The sequence below is a fragment of the Phaseolus vulgaris genome, chromosome 9 (assembly GCF_000499845.2).
Source record: "Phaseolus vulgaris cultivar G19833 chromosome 9, P. vulgaris v2.0, whole genome shotgun sequence".
Classification (NCBI taxonomy): Eukaryota; Viridiplantae; Streptophyta; class Magnoliopsida; order Fabales; family Fabaceae; genus Phaseolus; species Phaseolus vulgaris.
Genome location: NC_023751.2, coordinates 7,321,659 through 7,337,787, shown reverse-complemented (window position 1 = coordinate 7,337,787; position 16,129 = coordinate 7,321,659). Strand labels below are relative to the sequence as shown.

Sequence of the window (16,129 nt, the reverse complement as noted above, 5' to 3'; positions counted from 1 at the left end):
TTTACCCAAAAGCAATAAACCCATATGGTGTTTGTACCTATTGTCCATCCCCATTAATATAGATGAATTAACATGTTAAAAACAAGACTGTTTTTTCCTTTTTCTTCCTGCACATTCTTATGTTTTTCTGTCATCCATATAAAATGTGAAAATACATTTTTATCCTTTTCTGTACCATTTTTATAAAGTAGTTTCCGAATTATGTAATCTGAACATGTATTTGAAAAAAAACTTCTGAATTACGTAATTTAAAAGTTAATTTTTTTTTCAGATTATACAATATAGAAACTAATCATACATATAAACAAGATTATATTCTAATTATATAATCCGAAAGCTAATTATGAATTTGAAAGAAAACTTTCAAATTATTATGTAATTCAAAAATATTACATAGATATTAGGTAGGCGCAGAAAAAACAAATGTTTTACATCGCAATTTCATTATGTTTTTTTTTTTTTGGTAGTATTTACACCTTAGGATAAATTATCCATTCTAATTTTATAGTTTAAAACCCATCTCTCTTTTAGACCACTAATTTATATTGGATTGGAACATGAAAACAATTAATATCAATCATCATATAAAGCTTAAAAACAATAAAACTTTTGAGATTAAAATATTAGTCAAATGTTCTATTGAACTTGATTTTCTCCCAGTCAATTGTTTAATGATTATATTTTTATTTTAATACTTCAATCTCAATAGTTTATTGTTCACACACATAATGGTTGAACTCTTTAATATAAGAAAACTTGATCGCGCAACATTAGAAAAGTTGATTTGATGATTATTATCAAACTTTTACACATAAATTAGTTTCTCTTTAATGTCTATTTGCATAGAGAGTAAAGATAAAACTATATTAAGTTAGAATACCTTTTTGAACTCATAAAAATCTATGATGTACAATAATTAAAAAATATCAAAATAGAAAATTAAAAATTATTATAGTAAAACAACATCTATTTTTCATGTTAATTTTTCAAATAGATGGTGTTAATTTATTGACGTGGCATTAATAAGTTAACTTTCACTTTATAATCAGTGTAACATGATGCGTGATTGATACATATGTAAAAAATAATATGAAAACAGGGGAATAGGGACAAATTCTTTCACCTCCTCGTGTGCATTTCTTACCTTTTAAAAATGGTTGGAAAATATGTTATTTTTTTTCTTACTCCTTTCACTTTGTTTAGTCATTTTGATTATTGGTAGAGATTGAAGGATTGTTTATATATTTATTTATTAAAGTTAGGATTCTTATAAAGCACAGAAACGGAGATGGAAGTGTGAGGAATTGCATTATTAATGGGGGTAGATAATTTGTATTGAATTAGGAAAATGATGCAGATGATAAAGAAGGAACATGAACTGGTTCATGGAATTGCAAATAGACATGTCCAATACCAACAATCCAAATAAAAGGAAATGTATTTTGAATTTTAAAACTCTTTTGCATCTCAAATTCAAAACCCATAAATAAATAAAAAAATCAGTTTTCACATGTATAGTACTTAAAAAATTAAATACTGATATCCCGAAAAGGAAAATAATAACAATCCTAAGGTTTAAAATTTCTAAAGCTTCAATTTGAAACCCCAGGAACCAAAACCCCAAAATTTCCATATAAATTTGAAATCAAACCTTTTGAGACCAAAAATTCCCTCTCCAAATTGAAATTAATGTGACAAGAACTGGAAAAAGCTAAAAGTAACAACTAAGATTGGATTTGAATTTGAACCAAGTTAAACAAAAGAAGACGGAATTAATGGTGTGAGCAAGCAAACAAGGATATATTTATTGGTGGTTGGAGAAATTAATATTGAGAATTTAGACTCAAATTAGTTCTCACTCTAATTCTAATTATCATGCTAAGTTGTCCCTTAATTAGAGTAGAAAATGCATTTTATAAACCACTTACTCTCTCTCTTAATTTCAAGGCTTACAATCATTGAAGCTTATTCCACAATCTTCTTCTATTTTATCTGATGAACAATAAGAGTATAAATGACAATAATAATTTAAGGGAGATAAATGCTATATATGATTATTCCTCGCGATAAAAAAGGAGCCCATAAACCCATTATGACATTAGTGTACTTGAATTTGTGGGGGCTCTTTCCAATTTAAATTGATTTGGATGTGATTTTTTTCCTGCTTCAATTTTTTTTTTTTTTTCTGTGATGGCGACAGAAGGAGAAGAATGGCGAAGAGAAGGGAACACGTGGAAATGGAAAAGAAGGGTAGTTTGGGAAAAGGAAGGAGGGAAAACAAGGAAGAAAAACAAAATGTCACCTGTTGGAAAATTTCCACCATGAGAGACATGTCAGGTCTCACACCCTATCATCTACCCTTCAATCATATCTTTCATTTTCATCTCATATAACCTTTACATTACTTGAAGATGAAAAGAGTAATTTGATATATGTTTGGTGTAAGTGTGTTTACAAGTGTTTGAAGGTGTTATGTTATGCATGTTATGTGAGTTTAAGTGGAAAAGAAAGTGGGACCACTGGCTATTTGATGATGAGCATTATGCAGCAGCACCTCATATTCGATGGAAAAGTTGTATATTCCAGAGGATCTAATCTGTGATGAAGCAACAGGCACCAGATATGTGAAACTGAGGACTCTGCATTTGGTGGTCCTGGAAACCCTGGCTTCACAATTGGACAATCAGGACAAACAAAACCTCCTCCTTGTAATTCACAACCAGGAAAACTCAGAAATCGAATTTATTAAAGCTGCTAGCCATCAAAAAATAACCACTTCCAATTATAATCACCATCTTTTTCAGCTAGCTTTTGCACCCAAACCACAAACTGTGCCATAACAAATACCCTCATTAGTTAATTAATTCTCAACTTCTTAAGCACGTGCTGCACCAACTTTAATGGCATTATCTGAAGTCTCCAAAATAATGGTCGGACACAAGTTTCAAAGGATAAATTGAAATCACAATAGTCTCTGCAAGATCCAAAAACATTATCACATGTAATCATGTGACTACTAGCTACCGTGTAGCACACAAGTTAATTAATTCAACCTAGGGAGAACTAATACTTTAATTATGTGGATGGATGGTAAACAAATACTAAAGAATGTAACAGCATATTAATAATATGAAGTATGAACAAAGATCCACTGGGGACATTCCCGGAATCATCACACAACATTAAAAGTGCATGAATCATACAGATATTCACGGTCCCTCTTTTTTCTACTCGATTGCCGTGAGAAATGAGAACATGAGAAACGCTTCACCAAAAACCTTTTTAAACTCTTGGCAATCATTTGGTTCATAACAATTACACTAATTTGATTCACTGAGTAAACCACACACGGTTAAGGAAGCTATCTAGTGAGTTTATGATTTTGCTTTGGTCTGGCACATTCTGAGAAAGTATGATATCATTGTTTCTTACCTGGATGCTGAAATTTTGTGTGATTATTTGTTTGGGAAAAACTGATGTGCTATTTTTATACATCAGAAACTTAGAAATCTGACTTAAAAAACAGCATCAAGCCTCTCATAATAAATAAATAGATAAATACTGTAAGTATTCTCAACTAGGGTGTTACTTCTTTGTAAAAATAAATAGAGAAATAAATATGAAAAGCATATGAATGAGTATATGTAGTTGTGTATTCTACAGTGCAATGAATTCTATTCTATGGGCCCAGAGAATAAAGTACGGCAACTGATACACATGTTGTTTCAGTTTACCAAACCCAGTAAAAAAATCATCTTTTTCACTGCAATGCTATCCTCTATCATTTGAATTTTGAAGGTTAAAAAAAAGGTAACAAAGCAAACAGTCACGGCAACTCCTTCTTCTGCCATGGAAGTACCTTTCAGCATGTTTCTCTTATATTTTGGTGTTCACGAATCTCGATTCTATTCTATTCTATTTTTCATAACCGCAGAGAATGAAATTCTATTTTAACGGCATGTAAATTATATATTATGAGTGATTCTCTGCAACACTACCTATATATATACCAGAATAATTAATAAAATGTTTAAGATAATATCAAACTAGGTTATCATTTTACTATATTTAAAATCTTTCATTATAATTATGTCTGTTAAATGTTGTCCTCAGCTCATCATCTGTTTATTAACAACTAGTTTAGTTAAGCATAGTTTTGGGGATATTTTGCAAAGGGAGAGAAGCATATGTGTTTGAACACACCGACTCAATCTTTTGTATGTTTTTTCAAGTACCAAGTAATACGCATAACTAAAATATGTCAAAAAAGTCTTACCTTAAAATGCGAGGAGATAAAATAGAAAATGTCATGAGACCCATGTATATGTTATTGTCTCTAAACTATGAAGAAAAACAAGGAGACTGAAAGAGAAGATAAAATTTTATTATACTGACTAAACTGTCTTTACTTTTTATCATATAAGAATCAAATATGAGTATAAGAAAATATTTCCTCTTCTTTATACTTTTTTATTTTTCTTCATATAAACAACTTGGAAATTTTTATATATATTTCACTAGTTTATACAGTGTTTACTCACTTCCTCTTTATCTTTTTTTATCCCACCTTTCCTCACAATTTAGAGAGTTTATTATAGACACCATTTTTAACACATTCACACAACTGGTATATCAAAATTATTGAATAAAAATGGACAACTTAAATTTTGATCTCCCAAATAAAACTTCAAATAAGCAGCATGTTGTACACCCCGCCCCCCAAAAAGTGTGTATTTGGTTTTGTATCTTGCGAGTTAGACGCATCGGTTCTATACAAAGGAAAATAGCTTCTGCCTTTTCCATTCATTTAATAGTATGGTAAACGTGAGAACCAAACACACATCAAGTTTAGAAACGAACAAGGAACATAAACAAAAGCTACCAGTTCCTGTTTTCACGCAAGGCATTCATTTGTTACCTGACCTGATTCAATGACTCCGATTTGATGAATACGTGAATGCATGAATTTGATGACAGCACCAGCTTAGTAAGACAGGTGTGGTGTTGACTCATACAGACGCAACAATGCAAGTCCACGGAAAAAAGTCCTCCTTTTCCATGCTTAATTAAATCCATGAAGTGAAAACAGCAAAATCACGAATCACCAAAATTTATTCAAGGGTCGTTTTCGAAGAAGGTTGGAAATTTGATAATTAATCGTACAAGTATAGCACGGGATCTCAGCAAGTGTTTCTCAAATCCAAAAACTTATCCACTTCAAGGTTATTTTATATATTTTTAACTTCATTACAACATTGAAAAACTACATCAAACACCATTTAACCAGGGTATTATATATTTTCAGCAGTTAATTTATTAGAATAAAAAATCGAAATCCAATTGGGCAACCTCATGAAACAGATAATTTCAAGAAGGTACAATATGGTTATAAGGCAGATGTTCCAATTACATGTAGATCTCTAACATGGGAAACCAGGGAGCTCTCTCTTCCCTTTCCTTTGCCTACTTAAACAAGAAATCTAAGGTAGGTCAATAACAATACCACTCAGTTATGCATATGCTAGGCAGAGCAAGCCAAACTTACTTCAATTCTCAAGGAAAAACACATCATTCATAGGGCACCACATAAAAGTAAAGTAGAAGGAAGCATTAGTTACAAGAGTAGAAAAAAGCATACAATTGATCACAAGTAATGCAGCTAGCTTTATGGAGATGGAGGCCAATACATTCCTGCATCTTCTATCCCTTCATAAAACCCGAACTGAAGCTCATCTAGCCTGCCTTCATCATCCCACATTCCATCATAACTGTCACTATCATCAACATAGTATTCACCCATGCCACCGGCCACAAAGTCCCAAGCCAAGTACTCAGAACCATCTGACACATCTGAGAAATCATCCCAGCCATCACTCTCATAAGTGTCAAGAACAAAAGGCCCCAAAACCTTCAGTTTTGGGAATTTCTGCTTTAAGAACATGTTGTCCAATGTGACACCCCAACATCCCCTTTGATCCAAAAATTCAAGCTTTGGGCAGTTCGCAAGTATTTGGAGGACACCTGAAGTGCTGATAAGATGATAGGCCATTTCGAGATGTTTGAGCTTAGGCATTGTGGAGGAAATTGCATATGCTTCATCATCTTGATAAGGCTTGCCCGCAGTATCCAACGGATGCATGTTTCGACACAACCCTTCTAGCAGTTTGCAGTTCTTTCCAATCATCTCAAGCGCGTAGGGGCCGATTTTAATACAGTAGCTCACATCCAAGAACGAAATCATAGAAAGCCTTCCAGCAATCTGTTCCACAATGGAATCACTCATACTGCTCCTTGGCAGTCGCAAAGTCTGGAGGGAACAGGCACTTGCAAAAGAGTAGAAGGATTTTGTGTAAGAAAGATGGCTAATTGGATCCAGCTAAATCGTTAATTTCACTTTGTTCCACCCAATAGATATATACACAATGAGGATATCAGCTTAACTAACTGAAGACTATCTAATGTGAACTAGCAATAGCAGCATTAGAACAACATAAAATGTGCCAAATTTATATTCTAATGCTAGACTTGTAATCAATTAGAACAGTGATCAGAAAACTATCCTTATCTAAAGCTTAAACTACTTGTAATTAATTAAAATTGAACAGTTCTGCTTACTTTTCAGCAATAATAGTGAAGATGCTCTCAGTTTGGAGACCAGAAACACTGAGTTTGCGGAGGGATCCACAACTTCTTCTGATAAGCATCTCAAGCAGCCGATCGAGTTGGTCGGGCTGGCATCGGCTGCTCCAATCCTTAATGTCTATCTCTTGCCAACAGTAGGGTCCAGTTACCGCATTAGCCCATGATTTACACACTCTGGGGATCACCGTCACCCTGTCCTGAAGAGAAAGATTGGTGAAGATCACCCCTAGGGCATCAGGAATCAATTCTGCCCAACTTCGAAATTCGCACGCTTCTTCCATCCAATCTATAAAAGAACAAAAATTACAACTTATATGGTTTATGGCTGTGGTTCAAGCATCAAATACAAAAGATGTATATATTAATGAAAAAGTATTAACAAAAAAATGGAACTCTCCACAGAAAAGGCCAAAAATAAAAAAACATATTGAATAACCAGATTCAGTGACTCACACACATACACCAAAATATCTGCCACAAGCATGTGAATGAATAGTTTAATTTCAGATATTCTCTGAATAACCAGTAAAAGGAAGCATCTTTCGGAAAGGGTTAGAGAGATCGAAAACTGGAAGACAAAGGGAATTTCGATAGCAAAAAATCAAACTTCCCTGATTGAAGATAATTGAAAAGATCTCAACTTTACATGTTCATCTCACCGACTCTCCAACAAGAAGAAGTTGGGGAAAAAATAACATGTCACAAATTTCCCTCACTAGAAAAAATAAAAAATGCGAGAACATTTCCCTAAACAGAACTGAAATTGAAGTACATTTTTTTCTTTTCCGAAACAAAGACTCCGCAGGCTTGGGAGAATGCTAAAAATCACACAGTCCAAGCCATGGACAGAGGGTCGGACACCCCACCAGGCTTTTGCTAAGAAAACCCAGAAGAAAGAGATTGCAGGAGGGAAAAAACAAGAATTTTAGTTTTAAAGGTATCAAATCTTGAGTAAAGAAACAAATTAATTTTCTTTCTTTTGTCTGGGAAAGTGAGGGGAGGATTCTTAGTTTTCTGAGTGAATAAACAAAAGGGTAGGTGAGAAAGAGAGAAAGAAAGAAAGAAAGAGAGAGAGAAACAAAAATAAAAAAGAGTCACATGCAACAAAAAGGTATGAGATTTAGAGTTACCAGAGGAAATCTTAGATGAGGAGACAGTGTTCCTTGGAGAAGCTGAATTATGGAAGCAGTGAGCGTCTAATCCGCCACATGCGCCGGGAAAAAGAGAGGAAAGGGAAAGCTACAGAAGAAGACACGTCTTCCCACCTACCCTCCGATTCAATGCAACCACCAGCTGCAACAAGAACAAGAGTAAAGCCACAGTAGAATAGCAAACAAAGGTACATGTGTAATGTGTGTGTGAAGTGTGTAGAGTAGAGAGTTGGGATGAAGTAGCAAACCGATGGATAGATAGAGTCCTTTCAACCAAAAAGGACTAGAGAGTATTGTATTTGCGTATAGCTGGAGGCTAAATAAAAGAGAACACACACAAGAAGCAAGATAAATACCAATGAATGTTTTGTTACTGCAATACTCAAACTGTCAATTTTGTCTTGGCCCAGAAGATTTTAAAACAGCAAGAAAAGAAAAAAACATTAAATTGTTATTAAAAGGTCAATTTTGGCAAGAAAACATGACAGATATTTAATGACATCGTCATCCCCACGGTACCACCTTTTTAATGTCAAATAAAATTACTAGTAGTATTTAATACCCCCATGTAAAAAAATTAAATATTTTAATTTCATAAAACTTATTCATGAAAGAGATTATTGGGAGACACAGTAAATGAGTAAATGTAGAGAGAGAAGGAACAGAACACAACAGAAGAGAAGTCACTCACGAGTTATTAGAGTTAGAAGTGGGATTGGGAAAAGGGTTACACCGACACGAGTCGGTAGTAACTGAGGAGCATGACTGGAACTGGTGTTGTGTTTGTGTTTGTGTTGTGTTGTGTGTGAGAGAATGTGTATGCATCTCTATCTAACCAATGTCCTTAAAGAAGAGGCTATATACTGTGGGCATGTGAAAATAGCACGGGCCAGTGGTGAAGATTGAAGTTGACTAGAGGACAAGTTGTTGAATTTAAAACCCAACAAGTTTCGATGGGACTCTCTGGGTTATCAATTCTCAGTCACTTATATTACAGGTGTACTATCTTAAATGCGCCACTAAAACCATTTTCAGGGCTTTCAAAACTCAAACAAATTTACATTTCACCACTCCACACAATTTTCCCTTTTTCACACCATATTTATTACTCAACAAATTCTCACTTTCACACCATATTTCGCATCACTTGTATAAAACTAATTAAGATTGAGAAATATTAGTAGATGAAACCAACAAATCCAGTTACACTGCTATATATGGAGAAATGTCGGTCAAATGTGATCATAATGACTCTTTATAGCATTTCACGTAACAAAAGTTTAACTTATACGATATAATATTCATTGTTTTTAAGTGTGTTTAATACTTCAATAGAATCTGGTCAAATGAATTTAAATTGTCAAAACATTTGCTTCAAACCATGCCAATGATGTTTATTGATATTTGGTACTCTTTTTTTTTTGTCAGCTTGATATTTTGTACTTATCATGCTATAACTAATAAAACACTGCAAAATGTAACGTCTCGTGAATGAAATATTTGATAGTCGAAAAATATAATAAAAAAGAACAAACTGCTTAATATTGGAAAATGTCTTATGTTTCAGTGTATTTTGCATTTTTCTCCGTTAAAACTAGTTTCAGAACCATGCAGAGTTCCTCGAGAAAAAACATAAGAATGTGAGGTATGTGTATACAAAACAAGTGTCTCTACATGAAAAAAAATAAAACGTTGATTAATTTATTTATTTTGTGTTACATGAAGAAGAAAAAATATCCTATAAATACGCATAAATAAAAAAAAAACAAAACATAATAGAGAAAAACAAAAACTCAACAATCCTCTCAAACTTCACAATATATATTCGTCATTTCAAGGTTTGAGACAATGGTGTTGAAATTTCCAACAGGTTTAGTAGAGATATATGTGTCTTATTGAATACACAATTTAAAAAGTAATTGAAATATTTTTGTTTGAATTTTTTTCTATTTCAATGTGTTTTGCACGTTCTCATAAGTTAGGATTGTAACCTATATGCCTTGATGATAGATTATAAATAGATGAAAGTTGAGTTTCAGTCTCACACTTTTATTTGCAAGTAATGTCAACAAGTGTCTAATACTGTGCTTCCAATGATAAACGTGATGTGGTGGATTGCTTCTTTGATTTTTAATATATAAGGGGTCATTCAAGAAATAAAATAAAATAAGAAACAATTTGTTAAGGTTGGTAGCCTTTTCATGCAACTCTAGATATAACTTTCTTATGTGTATTTCCTTTCACTACTCTTTTACCTCAAATTTAACCTCCTTCTACCTTCTTTATTATTAATGGTATTTACCCCTTACTACAAGAATATGTTATTTTGTTGTTGTGAAAGGTATAATCTAGTGGATTAAAGTATAAGAAATGGATTCTCCGACTTATTCCAGATTTTTTTATAAACTACTTTCTATTTTTTAGCTGTTAGTGACATCAAGCTAAATTAACTGCTTCTTAAAAAAAAGAATATTAAAATAATATTCGAACATATAAGTTCAGTAGTTTTGGTCTTGCATGTCATAATCTAATTTGGTGAATGCAACTCAATATCAATTTTTGACAACTCTAACATTTGAGATTTAAAATTAAAATCAATACATTTTAAAGAAGACTTCGTATTGTGTTTCAAGTTGTTCCAATTTTGTTTTATTTTACCCTATATTATCTTTCAAAATATATATATTTTTTAATTTGCGTACTGATAACAATAAATATTTTATATTTTATATAACATGACATTATATTTTTAATAAAAATATTTGCTTTGAAATATATATTATAAAATATTTATTTATTTAAATTTTATGCTTCTATTATTTTTCATTTTAACTATAATATTAAAGATTGATATTTTACCAAATATATCTATTCTTAGATATTTCATGTGTTTATTTTTCTTAAATTTTATCTTATAGCTCCGAAACACGAAAAGGAGCCACCCACTTTGTACACCCCACAATTAATATGCCCTCTCCTACTTATTTTGGAATTAACTAATTCTAAAAAAAATCCATGCAAAAACTAACGAGAGGTGACAAGAAATTTGCGGGAGTGTAAAAAGAAACACTCCTTCAATAAAGCCCCATGGCATACCCAGAAGTCTTAGAACAGGCCACAAGAGGCCCAAAACAAAAGAAAAACGGTAATAGGAAGTCTATTTTTGTATCAACAAAATCTCTTTTAAAACGTTAAGTCGTGTTGGTGTTGGGAATGAAACATTTAGGTATTTCTACTCTCTAAACCTACAACATTAACACTCTTTACCATTTCTGAAAATAATTTTTTAAACAACAATGTCAAATTTAATTGTATTCAAGTCACCCACCTAAAATGTATATTTTCAAAATCGGAATTATTTTTGGGGCTCCCCTCATGTATTTCTTAAATTAGTTAGAATTTTAAAATAATGAGATTGTAAAGGAAGAAATTAATTATCATGATAAAATTTAAAATAGAATTATAAAAAAAAATTATGCAATAGATAATAATTAAAGCGAGTAAAAGTACACACATGGGGTCCACGAAGAGGTCCCCACGGAAACCAGAGGTGCTTTTTGGGCCCCTTGAAGTAGCAATTTCTAAGGGTTGACCACGTGGAGGCCCACGTGGTTGTTTGGTGCAACCAGAAAAGGGCTCTGGGTCGTAAATGGGCTGGTGAAAGGGGAACGAACGGTGAGTCTCATGTAGAAAAAGAACTGTAAAACAAAAAGGTTAAAACATTAATTTTATCATTCATAATAATATTATTCAGTTTATAAAAGATATTTGTTATCTATACCGCACAAAGAAAACATAAACAAATATATGAAAACTTCATAATATTTTTTGCTCGATTATTTAACAGATTCTATTTTGAAAACTTCAGAATATGATGAAATTTTTTGTATAAATCTCATCCAAAAAGAATAAGCATAACTTTAGGAAAAAAAAACTTCTCTCATCCAAAAAGCAGAAACAAAGTTACGGAAATAGGCGAAAAAGGACAAAATGTATGTGTGATGCGGCAGCAAACAAAGGGCAGGGACCTACTTGAACAAAGAAAGCATGTTTCAGAACATTCTTAATTTCTACGATAGATGAGATATTTGTCCAGAAAGGTGGATGTGGGACAAGCCCATCAAAGATAATTGGTTCCTTTCCAGGGTTCATATGCTCTCCAATGCTTTGCTGGAACCCATGCAAATCACATTTTTGTGTGTCCACACAACATTATTTCTGGAATTGGACAATACTTCTTATTCAGTGTTCCATTATTTTCATCATCATATTTTTATAACTACAGCATAGTTTTTTTTTTCTTCTTCTGAAAAATAGCATTGGATTTCTTGTTAATGATGTGGATCAGGTTTAGCTATTACTAGAAAGACTCAGATATGTGTCTAAATTGTTTGTAGATCTTAACAATGAGGTTACTTTTATATAAAAGAAAATGAAACACATTATGCCTAAATTTTATATTTACAAAACAGATATAATATGACACTCTCTCTGTAGATAGAGAACACACAAAAATTGTGTTTTTCAATAAATTTGAGCCAATAATAAAAAAGAGTACTAAAACTAAAGTATTGGAAAAAGTCTCTTTTCAACAAATATATTTACTGCTAAAAACTATGTCTAGAAATTTTAAAAAAGAGTCATAAATGCAACATGCTCTTTTTAATTTATCTACTAATTTTAGTTACTAATCTTTTAATTGAAAAAAGTAACTTGAACATTGTGAGTTGAAAATTTATGCGTAAAGTTTTAAGTTGGTCATGATTTAATTTTGCCAAGTATAGGCAAATGAAAAAGAAGTTTTGGGTAGAACGATAAACTAAAATTGGGGTAGTGGTCAACACTTGAATTAATTAATAATGTCACAATCAGTGGCTCCTACACCTACCAGTTTCAATTGCAATCTAAAATCAAGCATCTTATTTGCATTCTCTTCCCTCCATTGGGTGAGAGTATCTTATTCAGAACCACTTTACTTCCCCTTCATGGCTAATCTCGTTTCTCTAAACCCTCTTTTTCTTTTACCAAAAAATGCATTAGATTTGTTCTTTTGCGCCCTTTCAGATAACCCATTTAGCCTCTCAATAACTATGGCTCCTCTTCACTCCTACGTCCCCTAGGTACCCACCAGTAAATATTAAATATTCATACAATTCACAACTACGCCCTATTTAAACGCAGTTTCTGCAAATGATTCTTTGATTGATTACAAAATGTTCATAAGTTACCTAAATAGAAGTTTACAAGTTAATTTGCACAAATGGTTCAGATCTTAGGGAAGGGCTGCGACTGAAATGGTAGAAAGAAAGTGCAAAGAAGAAGGTTTAGGGTTTAGGTCCGAAGCAATATTTTAATTTTATCATTAAAAAAAGCAAACGGAAGAACATTTGCTTCTACTACATAGTGGGCGTACATATCCAGAAGATATAAACAAATAAATGAAATAGTCCTAAAATTGTTTATTTGAAAATTTGTACAACCTCCTAATCCGTGTTTCTAGTATGGTAGAAGTGGCAGCGATAGATCATCATCAACAAAATCCTCACACAGGCGTGGAGCAAGATGATGTTGAAGGATCATACAGAGCAGGAACAAGGTACTTCCTCTCATTAACACCATTCACATTGTAGCTGGCACCAGTGGTAGCATCAACAAGCAAGTTCCCGGCATAGCCAGGGTAAGCCCCTTTCCCATAAACCCCAGGACAAGCGGAGGCAGCTTCCAGCGGCGCCTCCGCGGGACCCTGGAAGTAGCCATTTCCAAATGGGTTGGTGGCGGTTCCAGCCAAGAGGCTAGCGAGGCTGATGACCATACCGTCAACTCCCACATCGTTGTTGGGAGCAACCAAGGGTGGAGTCTGGGGGCCATAAATTGGCTGGTGGAAGGGCCACGCGCATTGGCCCGGGCATTGAGTTTCGGAGTTTCCGACCCATATGTAAGCGAACTTATAGTTCTTGCCAGCCTTCACGTGAGCTGCAGAAGAGGCAGAGCCGTGAGTGCCACATCGGCTCAAACAGAAACCTTGAACCGCCACGTCAGCGGACGTGAGAACAACGTTGATAGCGTTCCTCTGTCCCCCTTTGGAAGCCAGCTCGAGAAGATTCTTGCTGGTCAGAGACTTTCCCAGCGAGTAAGTTTCATCCAGGATCTGATCACCAAGTGACAGGGAGAGAGAAGAAGCCTTCCTGGGGCTCAGGCGGTAGTAGCTGTCCGTGGTTTTCCACCACGTGGCAACAGATGGGTGGTTGTTTGAGGCGAGTGGCGATGAAAGTGAGGTAATGAAATCGGCTATAATGGCTTTTTGGGAGGGTTTGAAGCGGCCATACCAGATGAGGTTGACGGCGATTTTGCCATAAAGCAAAGGACCGTTGTGGTAATGGAGGAGCTGAGAGTGGCCCTGAAGCTGGTGGTTGAGGTTCCTGGCCGCTGAGGAAAGGTGAAAGAGGGAGATAAGGAAGGAAAGTGTAAGAAAGCAGTGAAGAGAGAGGAAAGTTGGCATTTCTGGGATGGGAACGGGGTTTTGTTTGGAAGGGAAATGTGATGTGGATGAAGTGGTGAGAGGGAAGAGTGTGTGTATATATAGGTGGCAGTAACGGGCATATTTAGAATGAAAGAAGTGTGGGATTGTGGCGAGGGGGGTGGAACTTGCGGAGAAAGATTAAAGAGCGGTTAGGTTAGGGGGTGTGGCATTTACGAGGCAGGGCTTGGTGAGTAAGTAAGGTGAGGGACCCTGAATAAAGTAGCGTTTGTATTAGCAGGAGGAGAGATAATCCGAGTTGAGTGGTTGTGAAGTGTGGTGCACGCGCGGGAGGAGAATGTGGAGAGTTGGAGGCGTGAGAATGAAGGCAGTGGGAAGCGGTTGGATAGGATTGAAAAAAAGAAGGGGTTGTGGGAATGAGTGATGTGGGGATGGCTAGGTGACAAAACCTATACAGCTTGGGCCAGTTAGATTATTTGAAGGAGAGAGAATTCTTGTAATTGACCTCGGGAACGGATAAGGCTGAAGAGGGATTTGGTGGAAGGGGGAGGGTAGAATGGTAAAGATAGAGGTGGAATTATGATAGAGACGTTGAGTTGACAGAGTGGATGATGGATCCAACTGGCACTCACCCAATCTCACCTTATCAATGCCTCTGGCGGCATCCGAGGAACCACGTGATCTAACCATTAACACCTTCATTTTAAGATTCGGATATAAAAACATCACAACAATTACTCAACTCAAACACAACTATTATTAATCAGCATTTTACAAAACCAACCAAAAATTTTCTCAAATCAGGTCGGTCGAAATCTAGATGAGTAAGGCTCTTTGAAAACGAGAAGAGTTTTTCCTGCGATAACACTCCAACTTTCAAGTTAATAAAAACATAAATATAATGGGTATAATATAAAATAGGAGTTGAGAATATTTCTTGTGTTGTTTATGAGATGTTTAAAAAATGTCTTTTTCTAGAACACAATCATATATATATATATATATATACTGAATTGTAATCTCTCCACCTTTAATCATGATTATGTCTTAATTTAGTCATTAAGGATGATTAAGTCTGATTGATTGAGATCCATTGACTTGTGCTCCCTCATAATATTAGATACACAGGTCGGGAAACAACCCATAAATAACCAAACATCGGACCAGGCTAATAACCTAACACAACTACATATTGTATTTTTCAAAATAATCAATTTCAAAATAAACACTTAAAATTAATCCCCAAACAATTATATCAGATTTTATAAATTAATGTATTTTGAATATTGCTTAACACAATTAATTCATATAGTTTGTTATGCATGTAGGTTATTATTTTATTTGGAGAGGGATAAGGTGAAAGTCGCTCTCTATTTTTGTTTTCATTTTCATTTAAAGTGACTTAATTCTACCTTTCATAAATAGCTGTAGAAAATTAAAATATGCTTTACTCTTACATTCATGAACTACAATAAACTATGCGAGAATCTTGCCCTTTGCCCCTTTTCACTCATGATTGAGCTTCCACAGTCTAGTCCTTTTTCTTTTTAAGAATGTATTTTTAGTTTTGGACCTTAGATGTGTCAGAAAATGTTTTCGATCTTAAAAAAAATTACATTCCTTCTAAATATAATTATCTTATGCTTTTAATATCAATGAATGTAATTAAATCTTATTTAAATTTCAAAATTTACAAATTAATTGACAGACCCTCACAACAAGAATTATTCATTTTAATTTTTTAAATTTATTTTATTATAAATTTTAGTTTTTAATTTTCATCTAATAAAATAAAATTAATCATTACATATTTTTTTTTTTTAAAATAAGTCCTTAAACTAAAATTATTTATGAGTAG

At 33.8% G+C, this 16,129-nt stretch overlaps 2 protein-coding genes across 5 annotated transcripts; both read right to left on the bottom strand.

The window, feature by feature from the left end:
* Window positions 1–5,365: 5,365 nt before the first annotated feature.
* LOC137820726 (F-box protein FBW2) lies at window positions 5,366–8,626 on the bottom strand. Of its 4 annotated transcripts, XM_068624945.1 has the most exons (5): window positions 8,485–8,626; window positions 8,042–8,109; window positions 7,773–7,935; window positions 6,616–6,928; window positions 5,366–6,323 (listed from the first exon to the last, which is right to left on the bottom strand). In XM_068624945.1, the coding sequence occupies exons 4-5, from the start codon at window positions 6,921–6,923 to the stop codon at window positions 5,666–5,668; spliced, it is 966 nt and encodes a 321-aa protein (XP_068481046.1). In that variant the 5' UTR covers window positions 6,924–6,928; window positions 7,773–7,935; window positions 8,042–8,109; window positions 8,485–8,626; the 3' UTR covers window positions 5,366–5,665. The 4 variants fall into 4 exon arrangements, with proteins under 4 accessions (XP_068481046.1, XP_068481045.1, XP_068481047.1 ...); XM_068624944.1 differs by lacking the exon at window positions 8,485–8,626 and having other exon boundaries at window positions 8,042–8,127; XM_068624946.1 differs by lacking the exons at window positions 7,773–7,935; window positions 8,042–8,109; window positions 8,485–8,626 and adding an exon at window positions 7,415–7,770.
* Window positions 8,627–13,123: 4,497 nt separating this feature from the next.
* Window positions 13,124–14,529, bottom strand: LOC137820885 (protein PHOSPHATE-INDUCED 1-like). Its single transcript, XM_068625192.1, has one exon. It carries the CDS (start codon window positions 14,290–14,292, stop codon window positions 13,336–13,338), a length of 957 nt encoding a protein of 318 aa, XP_068481293.1. The 5' UTR covers window positions 14,293–14,529; the 3' UTR covers window positions 13,124–13,335.
* Between the last annotated feature and the right edge of the window lie 1,600 nt (window positions 14,530–16,129).

Excerpts from the sequence above, each read along its gene's own strand:
- LOC137820885 (XM_068625192.1), bottom strand. The coding sequence starts at position 14,292 with ATGCCAACTTTCCTCTCTCTTCACTGCTTTCTTACACTTTCCTTCCTT.
- LOC137820726 (XM_068624943.1), bottom strand. The coding sequence starts at position 7,126 with ATGCTTGTGGCAGATATTTTGGTGTATGTGT. Across the intron at positions 6,929-7,095 it reads AGATATTTTGGTGTATGTGT|ATTGGATGGAAGAAGCGTGC; the intron begins GTGAGTCACTGA and ends GTTCTTTTATAG. Across the intron at positions 6,324-6,615 it reads TTCACTATTATTGCTGAAAA|TGCCTGTTCCCTCCAGACTT; the intron begins GTAAGCAGAACT and ends CTCTTTTGCAAG.